This window comes from Pempheris klunzingeri, chromosome 22 (genome assembly GCF_042242105.1).
Source record: "Pempheris klunzingeri isolate RE-2024b chromosome 22, fPemKlu1.hap1, whole genome shotgun sequence".
Classification (NCBI taxonomy): domain Eukaryota; kingdom Metazoa; phylum Chordata; class Actinopteri; order Acropomatiformes; family Pempheridae; genus Pempheris; species Pempheris klunzingeri.
The window spans coordinates 15,812,722-15,837,723 of record NC_092033.1 but is presented as its reverse complement, the minus strand read 5'-3'; the positions used below and the strand labels follow the sequence as shown (position 1 = coordinate 15,837,723).

General features: G+C 40.6%; 2 protein-coding genes across 2 annotated transcripts; both read left to right on the top strand.

The window, feature by feature from the left end:
* Positions 1-12,031, top strand: LOC139221892 (tetraspanin-8-like). Its single transcript, XM_070853840.1, has 8 exons — positions 1-148; positions 6,923-6,985; positions 7,175-7,294; positions 7,701-7,775; positions 7,910-8,005; positions 9,103-9,213; positions 9,384-9,467; positions 10,547-12,031. Exons 1-8 carry the CDS (start codon positions 92-94, stop codon positions 10,616-10,618), a joined length of 678 nt encoding a protein of 225 aa, XP_070709941.1. The 5' UTR covers positions 1-91; the 3' UTR covers positions 10,619-12,031.
* Positions 12,032-17,354: 5,323 nt separating this feature from the next.
* LOC139222122 (23 kDa integral membrane protein-like) lies at positions 17,355-24,197 on the top strand. The gene is made up of 9 exons (XM_070854098.1): positions 17,355-17,424; positions 19,389-19,454; positions 19,928-20,053; positions 20,732-20,806; positions 21,122-21,217; positions 21,347-21,453; positions 21,807-21,912; positions 22,463-22,546; positions 23,460-24,197. The coding sequence occupies exons 1-9, from the start codon at positions 17,365-17,367 to the stop codon at positions 23,586-23,588; spliced, it is 849 nt and encodes a 282-aa protein (XP_070710199.1). The 5' UTR covers positions 17,355-17,364; the 3' UTR covers positions 23,589-24,197.
* The last annotated feature ends 805 nt before the right edge of the window (positions 24,198-25,002 follow it).

The window sequence follows — 25,002 nt, the reverse complement described above, 5'->3', positions numbered from 1 at the left end:
TCTGCAGGAAGCTTGTGTCTGCTGAGGGCCGTGAGTCGTGGAGTGTTTAGAAGCCGCTAAGGAAGGACGAATAAAGAAAAAAATAAAGGCCATGGCTGTGAACAAATGCATCAAATACCTGCTGTTCTTCTTCAATCTTCTGTTCTGGGTGAGTCAGGAAAACCGAACATACATTAGAGACTTAATTTCTGGGAACACATCGACTTGACGGGTGTTAATTTTTACAGATTCTATTTAAATCATATTCACCTTATTAGAGCTCCTGTTTCAAGAGTCTCTCTCTTAAATTGTTTGCATTTTGTTTCAGATCTTGTTGCACTGTAGTTTATGGCTGTGTTATACTGGTCTTGGAGGCTGATATGTAGCTTTTCATTGATAAAATGACAGATTGTTGTTATTTTTTCTTTGACATTTTAACTTCTCTTTCTGTTCTATCTGTTTATATGTATGTATCTATGAGTCAAGCAGGCTTTTGTACATTTGATTTTTGTGTTTCGTTCTTTATAAGACTTTTTCAGCTGCTCCTTCGTGGAGATGCTTTGGTGTGACTTCTTTTGTTTCGGTCAACCAGTCAGAAGTGTGGAACAAGTCGTGTCGGCTCTTTATCATCTCACTGCCTCTCCCTCCACAAACATATATTCGCTCATTTTCAGGGTGTGGCTCTCTGCTCTGCCTCACAATGCCCTATCTCGGGAAATCAACACTGCTTAGTCACACAGTTTCTGTACCTCTATATATTCTGTGTTGGAATGACCACCCAGTCATTTTGGATTTAGCTCTTGCTCAAACACAAACCTGATGGTACATGTCGGTGAGGGTTTGTTGTAACAACGATGTAGAAATGCCAACATGTCATTATGGAAGGTGGAGGCAGCTTGCCAAACAAGATGTGGTGGTGTTACTAGCAGTTAGTGCTGGAGCTGTTGGTTAACCAACAACCGCTCAAGAGATGAATAATCGGACAACTCTGGAGATGCTGAAGAGTTATAGACTAACTTACAGAGCAGCAGTTTCCCTCAGTCGATTTGAGTCTTGTCACTTGTCATTGGGAGCATATATATGAGATACTATGTCTCTGCAGACTCTGCCTCCTACGTAATCGCCACACCACACCTATCTGTAAGCTGAAATGATCCATATTTAGCTTGGGGAGCCTGGTTGCCATAGCAATTATGACAAGAGCCTGGTATGAGTGGAAAGTGGAAAATTAATATGTGTCTTGGGAAAATATTCAGTGACAAGATAACAAAAGTTGTAATGGTCCGCAAGAAGAAGTTATTTTCGATTTAGAGGAATATTTTGGGACATGTTTGCTTTGGTTTATAGGTTTTGTAGGCTGTCACACTTGGTGGTTGTCCTAAGGGGTACTGGTAATAATACTAATACTAAAACATATTCTGTTAGAGGTAAAAGTCCCTTAAACAAAACTACGTCATATAGTCACCCTGAATTATGAGAGAATCTTTCCTGTTTTTCTGCAAACGCTTCAGACATAATCTAAAATGAATCAAAAGTCCTGCGTTGGATCTTCTCGTTCGTCTCGTTTAAAATAAAGCTACCTACTGAGGTTATTTCAGTTCTTCTCTCGTGTTCCCAGAAAGGATGTTAAATCAATGTTAACTTGATTTGAGTGGACATGGTGGGCATGATGTGTTTACCTAATGATGATGATGGTGAGGGTGGGGTGGGCTTGCTATTCACTGGAAAGCCTGCTTACTGTGGTTTTTCATTTGTAACTCTGCAAGAGCTTTCAGTTGCTAAGTGATGCTTCCCATCTGCTGAGACATAATGAGCACTGAAGTCAGAAACTCAAGAGGAAAAGGAGCCAAACATCATGTGAATGTTGTTGTGTAAAGTCAATTACTATCTGATTGAAGTCATTATGATTAGAGATTCCTACTTAACTGTTTATATGGATGCTAAACAAAGTATCTGACATGACGTGTTTTTACGTTCCCCAAAGTATTTAATCACACTACTTACTGACAAAGTGGTTGTGCCCGCTCCACAGATCCTCCATAGGCGTTTAGCCCTTTGCTAATTTCAGTGGGGATAAAATCATTTAATCGTAGCGCTCTTCTAGACTGTCCAAATGCTTTTGGACTAAATTGATCACATTATGGCAGTGAAACCAGTCTTTTCACATGGGGTCATTTTGGGCTCCTGTTGTAATTACTTCCTGGGAGCTGGGTCCAATGTCCCGGAAACATCACAGAAACATCACCGTTACCTGCACATACATTACACTGCATACAATACATTCATTCCAACCAGAGAGAAACAACCGGAATAAGTGTTTACATAGTTATTAGGCGCTAATATTTTCCTGTTGAATGGGTTATCAGTGGTTTACACCTCCCCTCTCAACACGATTTGAAATGACTTCACTTCACTTCACGTCACTTCTGATTGCAGTCATTATTTGAAGCATTTTTATAATTACTAATTGAGGATGTTATAAAGCTGTTATTCCTATAATTAGTGCGGGGGGGGGGGGGGGGGGGGGGGGGCATGTAAACACAGCTGATGTGAAGTGGCCTGTGAATTGTGTCAAACTCTCAGTAGTAGACTTGATAAAGAGCCAAGGCGTCTTGGCTTTCATTCTTTGTGTGTGGTTTCCGGGTGAACACTTTACAGAAAAACGTGCAGACATCTTGTCAAACAGCAGTGCTTTTATTGTCTGTGGTGGAAAAGCAATAACCAATTATCTGCGTGTCCGTACATTAATGCCTGCTAGCAGAGTGCAGAGTGCTCAAATGCCCCATGAATAATACATGATCCCTTTCTGCAGAGGAAAGAAACGACCAAATAGAAAGGAAACACGTTTTAGCACTGCAGCAAATCACAGCTGGGCAGTCACTAAATACACACTAACTAAATATATTAGTTGTATGAGTCAGCGTGCAGGACTGCTGCTGTCTGATAATGGCTTGGCTGTTGGAATTTACTTGCAGAAAAAAATGTAAGAACAAAATGAAATACTTTCAAGGGTCAAAAAAGCAGCAGAATGACTTCTTATCATTTCATATTACTTATCTTTAGTACACTGATCATAAGACACTGTTCACATGAGTGCATTTCTATGGTACTTGTACATAATTTCCATTTAATGCTACTCTGTGCTTTTACTTCCTAATATTTAACCCTTATGTTATGTATTTGGAGGATAACAGAAGAGAAAGACAGAGTTTCAGCATCAGCTGCCATGTTTTTTTTCCCAACCACCATGCCTTCTAGTCAGGTCCACATGTTCATTTTGATGAAAGTAAATGAGAGGACTGTCAATCATCTGTCTGAACTTGAATGCCTGTTAATCCAAAGACGCCTCAACAAGGGCGCAAACCCTGTGGGATGTTTCCTCGTCACTGCTGCTATTTTGCGTGAGTGGCGATGTTTGTGTAGTGGCACCATCTCGGCTGCTCACATGAATCCAGCAGATTAGTTTGTATTGTATTTGAATTTCAAAGTGACTCATTACTGCTCGCTGCCTGTGAGTCACTGCTGAGGTATGGACTGGCCCCACCTCCAGTTCAACTCACAGAAAGACGGAGCTGACATTATTATTAGTAGTAGTAGTAGAAGTAGTATTTTCCCATGGGGAAAAAATCCTTTTAGTAATAGTGATTTCAGCACTGATATATCTACAGGAAGCCAGCAGGGACATAAAAGCTTGGGAAATGTTTGCACAGTATACTAATCGAATACACGAGGATGTGATTTCAGACACAGACAAGACAAATTAGTTAATCTAGTCTAAATTATGCAGAAGGCGATTTCAAAGTGCTACAAGTACAAGAAGAAGATACTCTAGAAGTCGTCTAAAAAGAAAGGAAATGTAGATGACGGAAATGTAATCCAGATTAACTGTAATCCCAATAAACTGTTAATTCATTAATTAATCCTGGTCAACTATACACCTGAATCCCACCTAGGTCACCAAGGATCCCAACTCACTGTAACCTCAATCCCAACTAAAACCTAATCCTGATCAACTGCAATTCTGATAAACTGTATTATTTAACAATTGTAATTGTAATCCTGATTGTCTGTAATCCAAATTAAGATGTATCAAATTTAATCTTGTATAATTTTAACTCGATTCACTGTAACTCTGGTCAGATCTTAATTACCTGCAATCGTAATAATCTATAATTATTATTACTATAATTCATTTTCAGTATTGCTCCTCTGATATCCTGACTGTCATTCAAACTGACCAGATGTACCACAGACCTGTAGTCCATGTCCAAAAGCCTAATTCCTGTCAGGTGTAATCTTGAGGAGCTGCAGTCATAAAGGACTGATGTACAGACAAACTCTAATCCTAATATTCACCATGATTAACTTCAACGCTTTCCTGAACTTGCTGCTGTGTGCACAGAGGGCGCGTTTGTTTTTCTAAAGCTATGTTGCCCTGCAGGTTCGGTCTGTGTGTGTTCTTGTTCCAGTTACGCAGGTCTGAATCCCGCAGCTTTACCTCAGCAGATGTTTAGGTGATAACAAAGGTCCACAAAGGCCCACAAAGGTTCGTCTGTCTTTGTGTTTGCCCTTCAAACAATCTGAACTATACGATTGCAGCTCTCTGTCCAACCAACACACACACAGCTGCGAGTTTGATTCCTTCAAGGAACTAAATTTGAATGTTTATGAGCTGTGACAGAAAGCCTAAGTAAGTAAGTAACTCCATTAAGAGAGCAGAGATGTAACCCTTCTCAAGGTTAACAGCAAAACTGTAGAAAAGTAGTTAAAAGTAGCTCCATTACATGAGGTCCAAACATTAATTTAACAGCTCCTGAGAGCAAGTTTTTAAGGTGCAGCACGCAGGGGATCTACAGGCAAAAAATGAGTATAGTAGTCCTGATTGTGCTTTGAGTGGTGTATAATCGCCTGAAATTAAAAAGTTCTTAGCTTAGCGTAGTTTAGAGTGAGCCATTCATATCTGCATAGGAGCTACATGTTCCATGGGGTCCACCATGTTGCATCACCATGCCTCTGGCTTACCTTGTGTGTTTTTGTGTGTGGAGCCAATAATTATACCTGCTAATCATCAGCACGCTAACATGTTGAGCATTTAGCCTCAAAGAGTCGCTTATTTTAACATATTTAAAAAAATATATATAGTTTTAGCCACTTGGGGGATTGGAAACAAGTAGCGTAAACAGCACTGATAACTCATCACCTTTTCAACTTCTACCTGATGAACAGTTGCAGGTTCATCTTTTGACTTTTGAGGGGAAATGTCTGGCTCTTTAGCTGTTTAACGCTCCACTATTCACCGGCTGTTCTCTAACTTTGTCTGTTGTTTGCTGCTGAGTAGAAAAGGTTCAGTGGGTTTTTTTCAGGTGAGATTGTCACTGATTGGTGAAAAAGACCAGCAGACTGTGGGCGCACCGGTTTTACTGGTCAGGTGTGTGTAGGCGTGACTTAATCTCAATGTGCTTGTGCGTATTTCATCTGCTGTCCTGAATAAGGGTATAAATAGGGCCAGGGTGTGGTAGCATTATGTGTGAACAATGAGTGTGTGTGTGTGTGTGTGTAGTGCCGCTAGAAGCTTAGTTGTCCTCTTTTGTGAAATCTTTGTCTGAACCTTCACTTAAGCGAAAAAGCAGAAGGTCCCGACAGAAGCTGGAGTCCTGGAGAAGCTGCAGCTAAAGATATTTTAACATTTTTGCTTGAAAAACCATCGAAATGATAAATCAGCTAATAAAAGTTTCTAATTATGATTCATTAATTATTAATACATTAATTATACATAATTAATTATTGATTAACTCATTTTATCCCAACATGTAATAAATTGCTAAATTGAAATATTATCAAATGTAATGAAATTGAAAAGTAAAATTAGTGCTTAGATTTTAGACTGTAAAATTAAATCCTTATTTTATAGACATTCAGGCCCATTTTAAATATAAAGTAATGTATTATTTAAAGGTATTTGGATAATAATGATAAATTCAACTTGAACCCAAGGACAACTTCCAGGACAAAAAGGCTACATTTGTGCATAGTGACAGAAACACAGCTTTTATTAAAGACATAAGTAAATACATGTCTTTCTGTGTGCTCGGGCCGGAGCAGCATGTCTCTGTATTTGTCTTCATTTCCATTTCATCAGCATCCTGTAATTAGCTGCTCTGCGTTGGTCTCCATGGAAACGCTACGCTCGTGTTGTCTGACTGGCCTGGTTTCCTGGCTCGGTCTTCTCCCCGCTGCATGCTGACGGCTCTGAGGGTGGTGTAAGCGTAGGTGGGTCCACCTGCTGGACGTCTCTCTCCTCTCAGGCTATGGTCAAAGCTCCTCCGTGCATCCTTGTCTCTGACTTTGGATTTTGGGCCTGGCTTCTCTAGTGGTCCTCTTGTAGGTCCTTTGTTTTGTTGTGCTGTTGTTGATGAGTATCCTGCTGGAAAATACTTAAATATTGATAGCAGGTAATTACTCACGACAGTGCGTTTGTGTTGGCTAATTGTTTGAGTGCTGAATAATGCATGCCACTCATGAGTCCTGAACTCCTCCCATGAGGGAGCGGGTTGGAAGTCTCTCCATGTAGTGCTGAGAGAGTGCTGAGAGAGTCCTAAATGGTACTGACGATCAGCTCAAGTGTCCACATACTATTGGCCTTGTAGTGTATTTTATTCAATTTTAAATCTAATATCCTGGATTAGACCTTTTAGTAAATTACCTCATGTTAAAGAAACTAAAATATATTTTCTCTGAAGATGAAAGTCGTGTTCATGAGAAAATGTCTTCTTTTCTAGTTGAAAAGAGGAGGAAAAGCTTCATCCTCAAGAGATCACAAATCTCGTGAGCAAAGTTGACATTGTGACGTTCGAGCTGCAGGTTTTCTCCACCAGATGTCGTCAGATCCTCATCAATAAGCTCATGCTGCGCTTCAGTTTCATCCATCCCTCTGTGTCCACAGATCAGCGGCTGCATCATCATCGGCGTCTCGGTCTACGTGAAAGTCAGCAAGGATGGGAACAAGGTGAGACTTGCTACCAAGTCTCCGCTTCCACTCTAATGCAGATCAATAACCTTCCTCAGATATAGCATTGGTATCGGTGTTAAGAATCCAACTTGTCTTTGTCTTTAATGTCTCATTGGAGTGGATCACACAATTCAAATGCCATTATTGACATATCTTTCTGTTATCACCACCTGCTCCTGTCTTCAGATCACCAATGAATCCCTTCCTGGCATCGACCTGATGATTGCCATCGGAGTCCTCATCATGATTCTTGGCTTCCTGGGCTGCTGCGGAGCCATCAAAGAGAACCGCTGCATGCTGCTGCTGGTAGGAACCATCGCATTATTCTCTCTGTGTTGTTTGATTGGATGTTTCCTGATAAAGAGACGGGAGCACGGTGGTGCGGCGGTTAGCACTGTTTCCTCACAGCAAGAAGGTTCCAGGTTCGAATCTGCTGCACAACATGGAAGCATAGAGAGAGAGTTGAGTGTGTTTGCAGGAAACAAAATAAACCAGACGAGACCAGAAAACAAGGAGAAATCTCTAAGTATACTTAAAAAAACAGGAGAATTGGGAATAATCTCTTATGTAAACCGTACATTTTTACAGCCGTAACATTGTTGATGTTTGGAGCCAAAGAATTCTGTACATCGAGAAGATTTTGGTAAAGATAATTGTCATCCTCGCAAAATTGCATGCTCACAAATTCAACCCTCCTTCTCTGTTCCCGTAGTTCTTCATCAGCCTCCTAATCATCTTCATCCTCCTGTTGGCGGCGGGCATCCTGGGAGCTGTGGGAGAGAGTAAGGTAAAATAGCAAGTGGCGGCGTCCTCACTTCAGCCGCGGTCTCATCAGGTCACTGGTGGTGGCTGGGGTGGTGGTGGGGGGGGGGGTCGGAGTTCGCGTTGGCGGTTGGTTATACAGTTTGTGTGTCTGTGCAGGTGAAGGACTGGGTGAAGGAGCATCTGGAAAAGCTCACCCCGCTGTCAAAACAGCCGGAGGATGTGAGGGCAGACCTGGAGAAACTGCAGCAGGAGGTAACACATGCACGCACACACACACACACACACACACACACACACACATACATACACACATACACAGGGTTCCTACAAAGTCATATAAATCACTACATTCAACCAAATTGCGGGGGTTAAATATTATTAAAAGCACACCCAATAATACGTCAGCTTACACCCACAGAGAATATTGATACGCTGCTATTTGTCAGGTTGTGGTTGACATGGAGACCTACTAGAGCTCAGGTACTCTACCAGAGCCCTGGGAGCTTGAGGGTTCTACGCAGTATCTTAGCTCTTCCTATGATTGCGCTCTTCTGGACAGAGATCTCAGATGTTGCAGCTGGAATCTGCAGGAGCCACTGTCCCAGCTCGTGGGATGCCGTCCCAGTGCTCCAATCACCACAGGGTACCACTGTCGCCTTTACTCCCCACATCTTTTCTAGCTCCTCTGTCAGCCCTTGGCATTTTGCTACATCTATCGCCGCTGCCTTCGTCACCATCACCAGTTTGTTGTCTGGATCCCACAGGATCTTAGCTCGGTCGATCTCAACCACTTTGGGAGGCGATTCCTTTCTGGCCGTGGGACTTCCAGCCCACACTCAGCGCAGATGTTCCTGTGCGCTATGCCAGCCACCGTTCCTGCCTGCATCTTACACCGAGCAATATGTGCTGGATTGTTTCAGGAATATCTTTGCACAGCCTGCACTTGGGGTCCTGTCTAGGTGCTGGCCTTGGGGTGAAACCCTGAATGCAATCGTGAGGAGCTTCCTTGTCTTGATATCAGTGGCCTCTATCTCTTCCTTTGGCCAGCTTATTATACCAGCGGGGTATGTGATACCTGGCGGGGCTCCTCGTGGTTCCCATTGGCCCATATACTAATTAATATATGTCCAAATGTCCAAAAATGTCTCAAAGTGGCATCTTCAAATGTTTTCTTTCATAAGCCAACATTCAAAAACCCAAAGACATTCGATTTACTGTCACACAAAGGAAGTTAGCAAATCCTCACAACTGAGAGGATGGAAACAGGGAATATTTGATATTTTTGCTAGAGTCAATTATCAGAATAGTTGCTGGTCTGAATCTCATGTGTTGTAATATTTACCTTCCAGCTGAAGTGTTGTGGTCTCGTGAATGGACCCTCAGACTGGGAAAAGACTCCCGACTCCTGCCGCTGTAATGCTACCGAGACAGACTGCAAGTCATCCGCCATCTACACCACGGTGAGGCCAGAGCACGAGACTGTGACTGAGAGCCACCGGCGTCAATTCACGTCCGTGAAAATCAAGAGACTCGCAGAGACTTGAATGAAGTTGTTGTATATTGGACAAATTCCATAAAATATAAAACCATGTCATGTGCAGTATGATGACATCGTGTTTTCGTCCTGCAGCCCTGCGCCACCCAAATTATCCGTTTGATGGAGAAGAACATGGAGGTGGTGCTGGGAATCGCCTTTGCCATTGCCATACTGCTGGTCAGCACACACACACACACACACAAACAAGCACAAAGTGTAATTTCCCAAAAGAAAAGGCTAAAATATTTGAACAAATAGATCCTGGAGCCACAACCAAGGCTCATTACTGCTAATAAAAGGCGAAAGTTATTCACATTACAGGTAGGTAAAGGATAACTCCGGACTTTTTTAAACCTAGGCCCAATTTTTACATATCCTGTGTTTGAAATGACTAGTAGGTACAAAACGTTTTGGAATTGGTCCAGTAGTTTGTCTCAGTTCGGTTAGTTTACTTTGTGTTATTGTATCTGAGTGGAACTTAACATGATAAAACATCATAGTCACAGCAACTGGACTAGCAACTCCCTTCTTCTGTGAGGTAAAATGACTAACTTTGTGAAGGAAGTCTGATGGCTTTGAACCGAGCAATTCAACGACTGTTTCTGGTGAAACTAAAATGATCTTAAAGGCCTACCTCCGTAGGGATAATGTAGCATAACGTTGTCCAGCGCATACAGCCTGAGCCTGTCACTGGCAAAAACATGCACTTTTATAAGTTTCACTTTTAGCCAAGACGATCTGTTGGACCAATTCTCAAACATTTTGTAATTGCCAGTCAATTCGAACTCAAAATATGCAACATTTGCGACAAACTTTGCTTGAGTTAGACCCATAATAATAATAATAATAATAATAATAATAATTAATTATTTTACTAAGCAGTTGACATATTTCAACACCTACATGTATTTGTCAGGTTAACAGATTATGAAAATAAAAATACATACAGTATAATAAAGCAATATTCACAGTATATAGTGCTGTATATAGAACAAATACACCATACATGGTGCATCGCAAAAGATGAAAAACACACACAAAAATGCAAAAAATTAGGAACATCAAAAGCAAAGCAAAACGGATTCTTAAGAGACAACAACATATATTTAGATATATACACATATAATTGTAAAAGTAAATAAATAACCTGCACTAATAATATAATAAATGTCTTGACCAGAGCTTATGATTTAGGCCTACAGCATAAAGTAACTGAATTATGTTATTTTAAGAATTGCGTGTTTCTCCCTCTGCAGATTTTCGGCATGGTCTTCGCCATGATTCTCTACTGTCAGATCGGCAGGAAGGACGGCCCCACCACTGCCTGAACATCGCCGCCTCGCTGCCCGGCAACAGCCAGTCAACAGTGCCCAAATGACCCATATAACATGCACCCTGTATCCTCAGAGCTACTGTAGTTTAACATGTGCTTTTACTGTGAAGGAGCACGCTGATATTCCGGTTGAAATTTCCGCAATGAAAGATAACGTGAGAGTAAAATAAATGTGTTTTTAATCAACTGAATAAATAACAGTGCTTTTAATTAATATAATTGACAGTGCTACTATTATTGACGTGGATTTCACAAAATATCAGAGTGTTCCTTTAACTTTACAGATAACTAGTGATGAATTTTACATACTGGACATTTTAAAGTAAAACAGTAACACTAGTCCATGTTTCCGTTCACACTGTGGCCACCAGGAACAAATGTAGGAAAATGATTGTGTTTAATTCACCATAGTGTTGTCTGTTGCTTATTCTGTATGGAAGCTAATTACTGCCAAAATTATCAATAATATAATTATTAATGATTATTCATTATTCTTACATGTCATTATGACAAAATGTTCTCATCATTAAGACGTTTTTGAAAAACATTCACAATCTGTCGGCTATTACGTTTTTCTTCTTTTTGTTTTTTGGCAGGAATGGGCTTGCGCTGTCTTTTTCCAAGCATACACTGCTCTAGCTGTCTGTCTTAATGTTTGCTGCCAGTTTTGAAAAACTGCAAAATAACCCTCAGGAAGTTGAAGTTGGGTTGTGTGCTGTTCTAACTTAACTCCAGAAACCTTTTAAAAATTAAATTTACTAAAGCAGACTTGGTATTATGAAATCAACAAGCCTTGAATTTGACAGATTTGTCAGATGTCAGATCTTAGACCCCATTGTTATATTCCTTATTTTATTTTTTTTATAAAGTGTATAAATGGTTTAATCTTCTGGGGCAAAACTTGATTTGTTTTTTCTCGTTGCTATTGCATTTTGTTTTAACAGGCACTGGTTGAAAACTGTAAGAATGATTTTAACTTTGTGTATTTTTGCACTGAACTGAATTTAGTTAACTAAATCAAGTGTCATACTTTTTAGTCCATTTCCACTTGGGAAATAAAAACTAAAAGAGATAACATCATGATTCTCCCTTAACTATTCTGGAAATTCTGAGACCAGAATTGAGACTTAAGAATTTGAATGTTCTTACAAGAGGGGGCTGCAATATTCTTCAATTTTCTCAAAACAGTGGTTAAATAACAAATGAAAAGAAATAAGTATTTACCTTTTCTGTGGACTCCCTCAATTCCACTTCAGGACCTTAAGATTGTGCCCAGACTACACTTTGAGCATCGTTGATCTGCATGCTGTGATGAAATATAACAGAGCAGATGGTTTGTTCATGGTTTGATGTGTTCCTGTGACAGCGTCTGCAGCTAGTAGTTTAAATTAAAAGTTTTACGACTGTTCCAGCTGTCTAAATACAATAAATGATGAAGGGAAGCTCTGGTTGTAGCTGTCCGCCTCTCTGTCTGCGTCACAAGTGAAGTGGTTAAATGTTGACTTTCAGATAAATGCCAGGAATCAGTCTCCTTCCCCTTCCAGATAAATACAAACTGTTCCTTTATTACTTGAATAAACACTCTCAAATGGCTCAGGTTCACCATTCAGCCTCTAGAATGCTTAACAAGATCCAGTCTGTTAGTTTTCTCACTGCCATTCAAGTTTGCTTTTACATATAACAAAATAATTTAAACTAAAAGGTCAGTTTACTTCACACCAAAGCCCTGCTTTGAGGGCTGGAGCCAGCGGGTGAGAGCTCTGAAAGAAGGTAAGTGGACCTTTGAGCTGTGATTATTTTGTCACAGAATTAATAATGTAAAACTTCCAACAGAAAACAAAACACATAACATACCTACAAAGAGACTTGAAAACATTTACAATAGGCCAGTAGTGGAGATGGGCGAACGATACGGAGTCACTGTCTCATTTGATCAGAGCAGAAAACCGCTGGACTGATGGCGTCCGAAGCTTCAACCATCTCTGCTGCCACAGAGGGATTCATTCAGTTTGACATCTTTCAAAGTTTGTTTTCCTCAGACTAGAGTTACCGTGGCCTATGCGGGGTTAATGATGTCCTTTTTTTAATTCATTTTTTTCACTGTTAAACCACAGTTTGGTTAGGTTTAGGCACCTAAACTGCTTGGTTAGGTTTAGAATCGTGGTTTGGGTTAAAATAATAAGTCACTGGGCAGTATCAGCCTAGCGTGTGTGTTACGTGCCCCATATGTGTGTGTGTGTGTGTGTGTGTGTGTGTGTGCTGGTGTCTTGGTTCTCTCTCTCTCTCCCCACAGGTTCCTCCTCTGCAGTAGAGGTGCTACAGGTGTCCCTAATCCAGTTGATTAGCAGGAGTGTATATGAAGCAGGGGAGTGCCACATCCACTCTTCTCCCTCCCTCATTCAGCCAGCACCAGTGTGAGTTTGTTGTTTGTGTTAAGTTTTCCACAGTTGATTAGTGGCATTCAGCTTTTGAGCTCGCTTTAAGTATTCTACTTATCAATTTGTTTTTCCCGCCGTTATTCCTTGTGGGTTCTTTTTTTCGTTATTGTTACCTCCCCTCATCCCCTAAACATCTTTTATCTAAAAATTAAAATCCAGTAATATTCACATCATACCCTGTATAAAGAAATGGACGTAGCTTCCAGGTCCGAAAAGTGAAGCCATTGCCAAAGTGCCCTAAACCAACGTTCTTTCTAATGTCCAGCAGTGGGCGACTGCTGGTTGCAAAAAGAAGTCCAAATGAATGCAAGTCTATGAGAAAATTCATTCAACCCTTCATTTAATACCTAATGAGTGTATGGCTCCAGTCAGAGGAGGTCTTTGTGAAACAAACAGCAGTTCTGGCTCCAAAAAACCTAAATGGCGGTGTCCATAGAGCCAAACTCCAGGCTTCAGAATGGTGGTCCACAAACCAGTGGGTGACGTCACGCTGACTACGTGCACTTCTTTTACACAGTCTATGATTCACACAGGCTTATGTGCAGGCTTGCTGACATGGTGCAGCAGATCCCTCCATCCTCCTCCTTATACAATGAAAGGTTTGGTTGTTGTTGACCTTACTAAGATCTTTGTTGTTGTATGAGTTTATTCTGTGTGTGTGTGTTGTGTGTGTGTGTGTTGGGGGGGGGGGGGGGGGGGGGGGTACACTTCTCTCACCGTCGCTGCTCTCGTCAAATCTGCCAAATTTGATTGCAAATCCATTTACTATAAATGGTCAATCCCTGGGTGTCACTGCCGGTCTGAATTCCCACAATGTGATGTCATAATAGCGCCCTCTAGGGGCTGCAATGTTACTTACACAACACAAAATGAAAAGGTCAGACTAAACAAGTGAGTTACACCAGGTATGTCATAGACCTAACGGACAGTGACGGATGGAAATGTTCCACTTGGCTTTCATCACATTAACCGACTCCACAGCTGGCTTCATGACTGCGGTGAGCAGCTGAAGTGTCTGTCGTTATCTATCATCATTATCACTGATCCTGAGGATATTTATAGTTAGTATAGTATAGCATAGTTGTGGAAACACACAGAGTGTGTACTCAGAGATCAGCAGGGAGCGGGAACAATGTTTATGACGTTCACACACACACACACACACACATGTAAGGGCATAAACACACACACACACACCCAGAGAGTCAGACCATTCCCCTCAGTTATTTTTAGTCTAAAGTCAACACAGCACTGTGCTTAATGCCTCCACTGAATTCCTGTCTGTTCTATTTTACTCTATCATGTCCATGCAGCAGGCTCTACTAGCATGGCATTTTACAGGGTGCCATAGAATATAATGATATTGGAAAAACAATATAATAATAAATGATTAAGTAAATATACACAGTTATAGTACTTAACTTAGAATATAAGCCCCTTTTCCACCATCATTTCTAGGAACTTTTATTACTTATTATAATTATTAACTTATTTAAAAGAATTCCTGGTTATCTGTGTGGTTTGCGTTTCCACCGCACCTCAAAGTTCCTGAACATTTATTCAAATCAGGCTGATGACGTACTGTATGGGGGAGTGAGTGTGGCCCAGTATGGCACCCACAGCGACTGTTGTGGTCCTTCAGCTTCTTATAATCTTGCATAAGTTTCTTCAACTTTTCACAAATTGGTTTCGGCGTGTGCCCCACATTCAGCTCCGCCAGCTTGTCGGCTATTCTTCCATAGACTCGACCGTTTCGAGTCGCCGACCCGAAGTCTCGCCGAATTTCTTCCTCAGCAAATACGCTCAAAAGAGCCTGGACCTCGTCGTCCGTCCGCTTCTCGTAGCTTCTCTTCTTTTGCTCCATTTTCCAAATGATCAAAACACAAACGAAGTGAAGCTTGTAGAAATTAAATTAACAAGTTTGCAGCCACACTGGAACAGAAGTGCGGAACGCTGCAAGTGTGTTCCACCAATCAGGGTTCTGCAGCACACAGCTCCGCCCCTCAAGAGTTCCGGGGAATCTGAAAAGTTCTTCCCCCCTACAAGGTACTTGGGGTTGACGGAAAGTTTTCTCCCCGGGTAATTTCGGTGGAAACGCGCCACGGTTTTTCAAAATCCTGGGTAAATGAGAAAAGTTCCTGCGGTGGAAAAGGGGGATATAGAAGACAAAATAAAGAAGCCTGAGTTATCATTGGTAAAATAAATAAAACAGCATTGTTTTTCCTAGTTCGATGAAAAAACCTAAATCAAGGTCCCTAACCCTAACCCTAACCCTAACCCTAACCCTTGCTTCATCTGAAGCTTTCAGCTGCATGCGAAATGCTCATCCTCAGCAGATGAACCTGCTCCGTTGTCATGGAGAGTTGTCACCGGTTGTCATCTCAGTTCCCTTTAAAACCGGACAACAGAAGTCCTGAGGAAGGCAGTGATATGTGGTTGGCAGCCTCACAAAAAAGTTAGTGAGTTGGACCTTGACTTACAATTTGAGAAAAAAATCAAACTATGTCTATTATCAGTGTTTCCAAAACTTGTTTTTATCTCATTTTAAAGATGTTTTATTCTGTACTCATTCATTGTTCTATAAATACTTAATGTAATAACTATGTTTTTACTTCAAAGCTCATGTATTGTTTTGGTATCATCTTACCTTAAGTCTTGGATATATTAAATTGCAATTCAATCATTTTCAAACATTTTGGTGGTTATGTTTGATTGTCTGACTTCCAGCTGAGAGTCAAGGAGACTAAAAAAGAGGGAAGGGTCATTACATCTCTGTGTGGCACGTGAACACGCACTGATGTCACACCTGAAAACTCTAGACTAGTGGTAAATGGGCTGACCACTCGTCCATCTCTCCATCTGTCAGGGTACATTTTGCTTCATTTGTATGTTACTTAAATGCTAGTTTTACGACAGACTGGAGCCTCAAATGCAGACGCAACTGACGTTAGTACTACACTAGCTACACTGCTCCAACTACCTTAACTCTGAGCCTGTTAGCTAACTTGGTATCTTCCCCGGAGCCTTTTTGTGCATTTCTTCTCATTAAAGGGGAGTTATATAATATCTGATGCTTGCTCATGTGGGGATTCTTGAATCCTAAATTTTTGAATTCCTGAAGAGTTTTGTCTAGACCTGCTCTTTACTGATTGATTGATTCTAAAATGTTCTGATATGCCATAAAATGTATGCCTTTGTTGTTTTATGGCTTAGTTTCTTGATCACTTTCAGTTCTATGAATGAATCAAATAAACATATTCAGAAATCGCCATCATGCCATTGTCAGACAAAAGTGCGTTTGAAAATCTTCGTTACGGGGCTGGAATTGTGGGGAATGAGAGGGTTGCAAAAAAAAAAAAGGGTGAAACAAAAGCATGTGATTGGCTGACACTTCATCTTGTCATGGAAAAAAGTTCTCAATCACTCAATAGTTGATATGCATCAGGATATAAACCTGTGGCCATAAGCTTTGTGCAGTGACCCAAAGAATGATGCCCAGGTACGGTAGCCAAACAAGTGTTTCTTTCTCAGGGTTTCGGGACTCTCCTCCAGGGACAAGGTCAGATGAGTTGGTTTGTGATCAGAGGTTTTCTGAGCACAGCTGGGAGGAGACCAGGAACAGCTGCAGGAAGTAGTTAATAAGACGCCGTCTCTGTTGAGTCTGCTGCTGCCGTTCAAAATGGCTGTTGGACTGTTGTTTTGCAGAACCTTTTATTATATTGAAGAGGTTCTTCATTTCCCCCCCTCCTGCACCTGTTATTTTTAGCTTCATCGTACTTTCACTTTCTTTTTCATCCCTATTTGTCACTTTTCCTCCCTTCTCCCTTCCGTCATATCTACAGCTCAATCACTCACTCCTTCCTTTCCTCTTAAATAGATGTAACTGCTATCTGAAGTCACCTCCCGGTCCTCTCTCCTCACAACTTTCTCTATTTTTCTTTTCTTTCCTCTCCTTGTTTTCTTCTCACCTCTCTCGTTTCATCTCTCCCCTCCGTGTTTCCCCTCTTTGTTTCCTCCTCTCCTCTCTCGTTTCCTCCTTTCATCTCCTCTCCTGCTTTGTTTCCTCCTCTTCCTCCTCTGCACGCCGTCCTCTCCTCTCCTCTCCTCTCCTCTACTCTCCAGCTGATCTTCCAAACTTGGTCATGTTCTTCGTTCTGCAGCCAAACACTCTTTAACTTTCAACAACATCCATCACAGGCTCGCACGTAGAGACACACACACACACACACACACACACACACTCTGAGTCGGCTCTGGTCTTTGCTGTGTTTCTATTTTAGCTTGACTCTCAAAGGCAGCGGTCATGGCTCGCTGCAGGAGTTACTTGCGAGGACTTGCCATCTGTGTCACTGTGCTGCTACTGGTAAGCTAACTGCTAACATCATGTTTGTGTTTGCTTATGATGGACGGGACCTTCACCAGTGGGAGGGGTTGATCTTATAAGGAAAAGAAATGAAATATTTTCTCAAAACACACACACACACACACACACACACACACACACACACACACACATATATATATATATATATGAACTGGCGCATAATATGAAATAATACTGTGTTACCATAACTGGATTCTCCTCAGTTTATTTATTCTGTTAATTCAAAGAAACTCCTATAAATATAAGCATAAATAATCTGAAGCAGAAAGTTTGGTGTCTGCTTAAACGCGTGTGTTATAAATGTGCATCTAATTCACAGCTGGTTGTGACCTCTGACCCCAAAGGACCCAGAGGTCACTTGGAGTCTCCCTGCTGTGGAAGTCGATCAGCAAAGAATGCTAACTCATTTTACACACACACACACACACACACACACAAGTTTTGCAATATAGTTATATATATATATATATATAATACTATATAATATTGAATAATATAATACGATAAATATATTTTATTTTAGTTTTCCAAACTGTAAAAATGTGAGGATCTCTATGCTGAAGGTAAAAATTATACCAAGTCACATGATCTGTTGATGATATCAGGATAAATCTAGATGCTAATGAATTTCTTTGGGCTGCTTTGATATTCCCAGTCAACAAATTATTTTAAATAGAATGAATGAATATGTCCAACTGTTTTTCAAAACCCTCAAATAACTTCCTCAGGGATACATTTTAGAGCCTCTACTTTTTACCCTATATAAAGTACATCACTAATGATGAAATGCTGACCATTTAATGCTCTATGTGACTGTGGAAAAAACTCTAGTGGAAAAAGGCATGACATCTTTAAATTTAACCGACATCTGAGTCTTAGCTCTCTGTTATTTATACTATGCCATTGTTTTAAACTTTTTACTGTCTTTTATCTATTTTAATTATATATGGTTATTAGCCTCCACTTGTTTGTTTTTGTGTTATCCCAATTGCACTACTCTTTGAAATGTTTCTGCTTTTATGTAAAAAATAGAATAAGTTATTTTTATTATGATATAATATCTAAGTGTTTGCTGTCTTTTGCCCTCCCACTGTTTCCTCTTTTCACTCGTTCTCCATCTTTCCTCCCCTTGACTTCTATTACAATGTGTCATTAACATTATGACAACTAGCGCGAAAAACAGCTTATTAATTCTACTGCTGTCTACTGTAGTTATCAACAAACACTGAAAATATTCCATTGTGGTGATTTCTGTTTACTGGCTTCTCTTTTCCTGCTTCCTGTTTTGGCTCCTGTGTTGTTTTTGTTGGTTAATTACAGTAATTAGTGAGCATGTGTTTAATACAACTGTAAAACTTTCACTTCCTTTTTTGGGAATATGTTTACATAGCAACTTTGTGTTGTATGTTGTATGCTTGTGTTACTACTATGCTTTTATTTCATTTCTGTATATAATTTTATTATGTTTTTTTTGGTCATTTGTCATGTGTCATTTTGCCTTTCCACTCTATTTTGTTGCTTGTTTTTTCTTGCAGATGTGTGTGTTATACGTATGATGTTTATCATCAAAGTCATAAAATAAATTGAAGATTTAATCTCATCTGTATTTGCTGTGAAAGTAGCTGCAAAAACATAGCTACGAGAAAATGTTTCACTTCGATGATATTTAGCCTGGACACTTTAACCTGGACAGAACTAGATGGGGTTCTTCTGTGCAGCAGCAATGTTTGTGAGAGTTTTAACTGTGACAATGAGACAGATGACGTCTGTGATTCAGGGCCGTCAGGGTTCCCAGCTGATGGGAGTCTGATGAGCGTCTCTCTGGGGAAGCGCAGCAGTTTCAGAGGAATGTTGCTGCTGTTAAAGACTTCCTCCTTCTGGGAAAAACCAACTCTCTGTCCAACTTTTCCTCTAATATGTTTCCCTTCATTATCTCTCTGCAGGTATCTGGGGTGGTGATGATCGGCGTCGGATTTTCCTCCATCGATGGCAGCACACCAGTTGCTGAGGTAACCGTGTGTCTGCGTTTGCTTATTTCAAACACATGAAGAAAAATAAAGTTTTCTGTCCTCTGAGGCCTTTCGTTCTATTTTTGAGCACCATTTTCCTTCCATAATTGTCTTAAAGCTCCCACATAGTTCATACTAGAATAGGTTTCCATGGTTTAATGTTCAAAAAACATTAGCAAACAAACAAAAGCCTCTTTCTGCACGCTAAGCTCTAGGAAATCAGAACAATTTGCTGCTTCACTCTCACCTTTGATATCTTCGTGCTAGAGAGAGCTGGTGTCAGCAAGGGACCAGGTTTTAACAAGTAAGAGGAATTTCTGAAATAAAAAAAAAGAGGACATCTTTGATTTGGCTGCATCGATTTTGGTCATTTTGAAACTGTCAATCATCAGTTTTATAGGAGTGTAATAATAAATCAGATTTGAATTCAATCTCTCTTTCCCTTTCTCTCTGTCTCTCTCTCTCTCCTGCAGTTGTTTGACCAGTTGTCCACAAGTGATGGTTTACTGGTCCTGCAGGTGTTTGGTCCGCTCACTGTAGTTTTGTCTGTTCTGGGCATCTGTGCTGCAACTTTGGACCTCAAACCTCTTCTGCTGGTGGTGAGACCCCCCCCCCCCCCCCCCCCCCCCCCCCCCACACACACACACACAGTTGTGTGTAATACTGCGTTCACATGAATTCAGGCAGACAACACCTTCTGTGGACGGCAGGGGAAAAGCAAACAGTCAGGCGTAACAGTGAGAAATATGCATGACAATACGTGTGATGGTGATGCCGCATTGTTTACAAAAAAAGGAGTTAATTATATTGAATAAAATTACTGAATGTATTGCATTAATATAATACAACATAGAATGCATCGCTGCATGTCTTCTCCTTGTGCGTTGGAACTAGGTAACGTCCAGTTGTAAAAGGACAGCAAAAAGTTCAAATACACTGTTGCCCATAAAGTTGGAATAATCGTTCAATACCCCCAATTTTGTTAAAGCCCGAATACACAGTTTGCAAAGGTTCATTGTGGTTTAAGTTTCCCTGTGATCTGTTTGGAAGAGTTTGATCAATAAAGTTGAGAAGATATCCACTTTATTTATCAAGAATAAATCACATTGTCACAATCATTTCATGAGAAGAGGTAAAAAAAAAAACCATTTTATTCCAACTTTATGGGCAACAGTGTATTTTGACTACTACAGCCATTGTCGGGATTCTTTGTCCCCACAACATCACACACACACACACTCACAACTTAACACTAACCTGTGATTTTCTCCCCCCAGTTTTCTGCTCTGATATTTGTGGAGTTTGTGGCTCTGATGGTTGTTTCCTCACCGCTGGTCCAGGTTGAAGCTCAGGTGACTCTTCCCTCCGCTTTCACCCTTATTGCTGTGTGATCCACTCTTAGCTGCCTCTGTGTTCACCACAGCCCACAATATCAAAGATTTAAGCACACACCAGTGTCTCAGCCTTTTTTTTTTTTTTACACTGCATTTTTAGCTGCCAGCAATTAAAATGTTGTCACATGAGTATAATTTAGTTTGCAGAAATGTTATTTGGATGTTGAAAGTACTGACCTTTTAAACTTTTTTTATACTTAAAACATAAAACTGCATTTGTACCGAGTCTGTCCATGACTGTTTCACTGTACTGTTTTATATTCGGTTCTGCAGATGGACAGCGCCGTGGACGAGGTGTTTCTGAACGTGACTCCCCTCCACAGAGCAGAGCCTTACATCCAGACTGAACTAAACAAACTCCAGGCCACAGTGAGACAAATGAAGAATGAAACCGAATAAAGCCATGATAAAATCACATCACAAGCGGCAAATAACAGTAACAAGTGTCACAGGGCAGAAGGACACTGATGATAACTCGACTTTTGGTCTGTTTCCCAGGACTCTTGTTGCGGTTTGAGGAGTTTTGAAGACTGGGAGAATCGACTTCCTGTCTCTTGTTTCTGCACACCTCCGGTTCCCCCTGCTGCCTCTGACCAGCAGCCTAGGTACTGTAGCAAATCACGAAGACCTCAGAGAGCTCCCAAATAAAAAACTCATCCCCATCCTCATGCCTAGACCTAAGCGTTTTGAAGAGTTACATTTCTCTTTATTTTTATTTTATCATAGACTCATGGAAGAAGATATCCTGTATCTCAATGAGACTTTGGCTAAATTAACGATAAATAAAAAATGAAGTGTACAACAGATGGACAAACATTGACATCTTTCCTGTTCCTGCTCCAGAAGGAGAAACATAGTAAAAAAAAAACATGAAAAAACGTACAATTTTGTTATGTTTTTGTGGCTCTGGTGCTGGTGCTGCTCAAATCGTCTTCCTCTTCCCCTCCTTGCCTCACAGATCCCATCCTGGTAACTCAAGCTCAGAGGGGCCTTGTGTGATGGCAGGCAGTGACCAATACCCTCCGACAGCAAAAGAGACAGACCAGCTATGGGTTCACTCCGAGGTAAATGCATGGCTCTTACTCTTTCCTTTTCTTTGTTCGTGCCATTCTTCCCCTCTTTCCCCCCCGCTTCTTTGTTACTTGCCGCTTTTTCCCGACTACCCTTTTTTCCCGTCCTTCTTTTCTCAGTCTCATTTCCTCTTTTTTCTAGATGTCTGTCTTTCTCTTCTTTTGCCCCCTTTTTTTCCTCCCCCTGGAGTTTCATCTAGTTTTGCTGCAGTGGTTGCCATGTTTCTTCTCTATCTCTACTTCTATAACACATCACTCATTCAAACATTTTGCCCACAAAATGACCTCTTCTGCTTGTCGCGGTGCGTATCTGTCTGGAAACACTGATGTCGATTTTCGAGCGTGAAGGCTAATCAACAGACCGCACTCCTTTTTATATGAAAAACGGTATTAAAAAATCCAACTTTCAACAAATACTCATCCTGCGTGGAGGCTCTAACAAACACTGCACCTCAATGCAGAAAACTTTCCTAATGTGCATCAAAATACAGTGGGAGAAAAAGCTGTTTTCACTAATTCTGAATGTTGACCTTCCACGTTCCAGCCCTGTGGTCCCATTCTGAAGAGCTACCTGAGCTTCCCCATCAAACTCAGGATAGGAATCATTTCAGCCTTTGCCACCATCACGGTACACTTTTTTTACACACGGTTTTCCCTCTCAGTTTATTCATATGAACCTCTTTTTCCTTTACATTTATGTTAATGTATGTTGTTGTTGTTGTAAACCCTCAGTCTTTACAGTACATTGATTGAAAGACTGAAATTGACGACATATCACAGCAATGGGCTGAAGCAGCCAGCGTGCCATCTCCAAACATGTGGGCTATTATCATCATTCTGGATGAATTTTTAGAACAGTTTATAAGGTTCTGGAAGTGGTACAGCTTTAAAGAGTACACTGAGTATGTGTGTGAAACGTTTCTGGGAAAAAATTGAAGTGATTTCAGAGAGGAGAGCAGGGAGAGTTTCGGGGAGTGCGATGACTATCGAGACGTGATTATATGTTGTTGGAAGAGTTTATAAGGTGCTATGAATGTCCGCAGGTTACCAGATTAGTTTCTAGTACAGTTTTTGAGAATCTATTAGGATTCTAACTTTTCAAACACTGAATGAGTTTCCACGTATGGTCCAAGTTTCGAGAGCAGTTTGAGGTTAATGAAGTGTTACAATTTCCTGGACAAGTTACTAGATATAGTAGCACTCAGAATTATTCTACCCACATTGCAAATTTAGTGTATTGGCAAAATTTACAAACCTTCAGCTGCGTTCCATTTCCAATATTGTATTATCAACCAATATTACAGGTGGTTTCTCCAAATTCAACACAATATGTGACTTTTAATGTCTACAGCAGTCTGAAAAATGTTCAACTCCCTTCTTGACAAGCATCTTTAGTACATAATAGAGCATCCTTCTACCTGCTGCTTACCAGACACCAGGTTCTGACTGGTGAACTTTGGATTGCCGAATGAGTGGCAATAATGTGGAAAACACCGAACCATTATACAGTGTGTGTGTGTGTGTGTGTGTGTGTTTTGCAGATGGTGGCCATTGCTCTGTGTCTGGTGTTGGGTCTGGAGAAATACTGGAAGAAGCCTCCAGTAGAAACTACGATCGATGACTTCAACAGAGTGAAATACCAGCCCAAACCCTCCCAACCTGACCTCTGACCCCATACTTAAAACTGTATAATGAGAGATTTGTCCCATAATTATTACTCTAACATAAAAGACATCAGACTGACTAATGTATATGGAGATAGGAAATATACATATCATACATATATATATATATACATACACACTCCCGGTAGTATTAATAATTATGAGACAAATCTCTGTCCATAACAACGAGGCATCAATTCATACTGCTGGTGATGAGCGCGAGGGGTCAAAAAAAACACTTCATCCACTTTATTTGGTGTTATTCAGTGTAATCTTGTGTTTTTCAAAAAATGGTGCCAAAAAGGAGCGCTGTTGGATTTTCTGGCTTTGTCTCATCACTACAGCATCGTCGCCACAACATTCACCTCAGCTCCAGAGACAACATGTACTTCATCTGCCAAGGGTCTAAAAAACAGCCAGAATGCCATTTAGATTGTTGTTACATGCGCTTTTGAACAAATATTTGAAAACTTTATCCAGTCATGTGATATTTTTTTTTTTTGGTGAAGCAGAGCCAGTGACCCCAGCAGCTGCCAAAAAGGCTCCTCTCAGGAAGTTCTGAACATCTACGCCGATGCACTTGTAATGAAATAATTGGCTCTGGTCTGTGGGAAAATGCGCTATAAATAAAGTTTATTTTATCAGTGACGTTTGTGTGGTCCATAGCTGTAGTTTCCACCTGCAGCCACAAGATGGCACTAATTATACAAGTAACGGGCCTTTCAGCAGGCCTGTGTGGTCTGAGTGTGTTCTCTAAATGAGGTCGAATTCCTCAGTTTCAGGTTCAGTCACTAAAAGCTTCAGTGATAAACGTTTTGAAAATTAACTGACTGGTCACTGACATTCACACGTTCTTCATACAGCACATTACCTGCACATGAGAGAGACCAAATGTTATTTCAATCAAGATAAGTGTACGGTATGTTGAGGTAAAACAAGAACAAGTAGGAGAACATTTTTACATTTTCACTTTCACTCTCTAAGCCAGACTGTGGGATCAAACTAAAACAGAAAATAAAAATGGCCACAGTGTCATGATGGCTCTTCGTACATGTAACTATTTCTAAAAATGAAAAAAAGTTTCACGGTATAGATACATGTGTTTGTCCTAATTGTGATTTGAACAAGCTAACAATTTATTGAAGGGTGTTAAGACCAAATTTAAGCACATGAATTTTAGATTTCCTCTTCCTCTAACTGTTTTTGAATGTAAGCAATGTAGATTCTGCTGTATGGATGTCGCTGGTATTATGTTTATGTTTATATGCGCATGAGGTAGAAACATGGTTATGGTTTCCATTTCTCAAACATTCTGACCGCATCAACATCCAAGTGGTATCGAAAAGTGTGCAGGCATTACTTCTTCTTTCATAAGAAGTGACAAGAACATATTCATCGTACAACACGGTGATTATCTGGT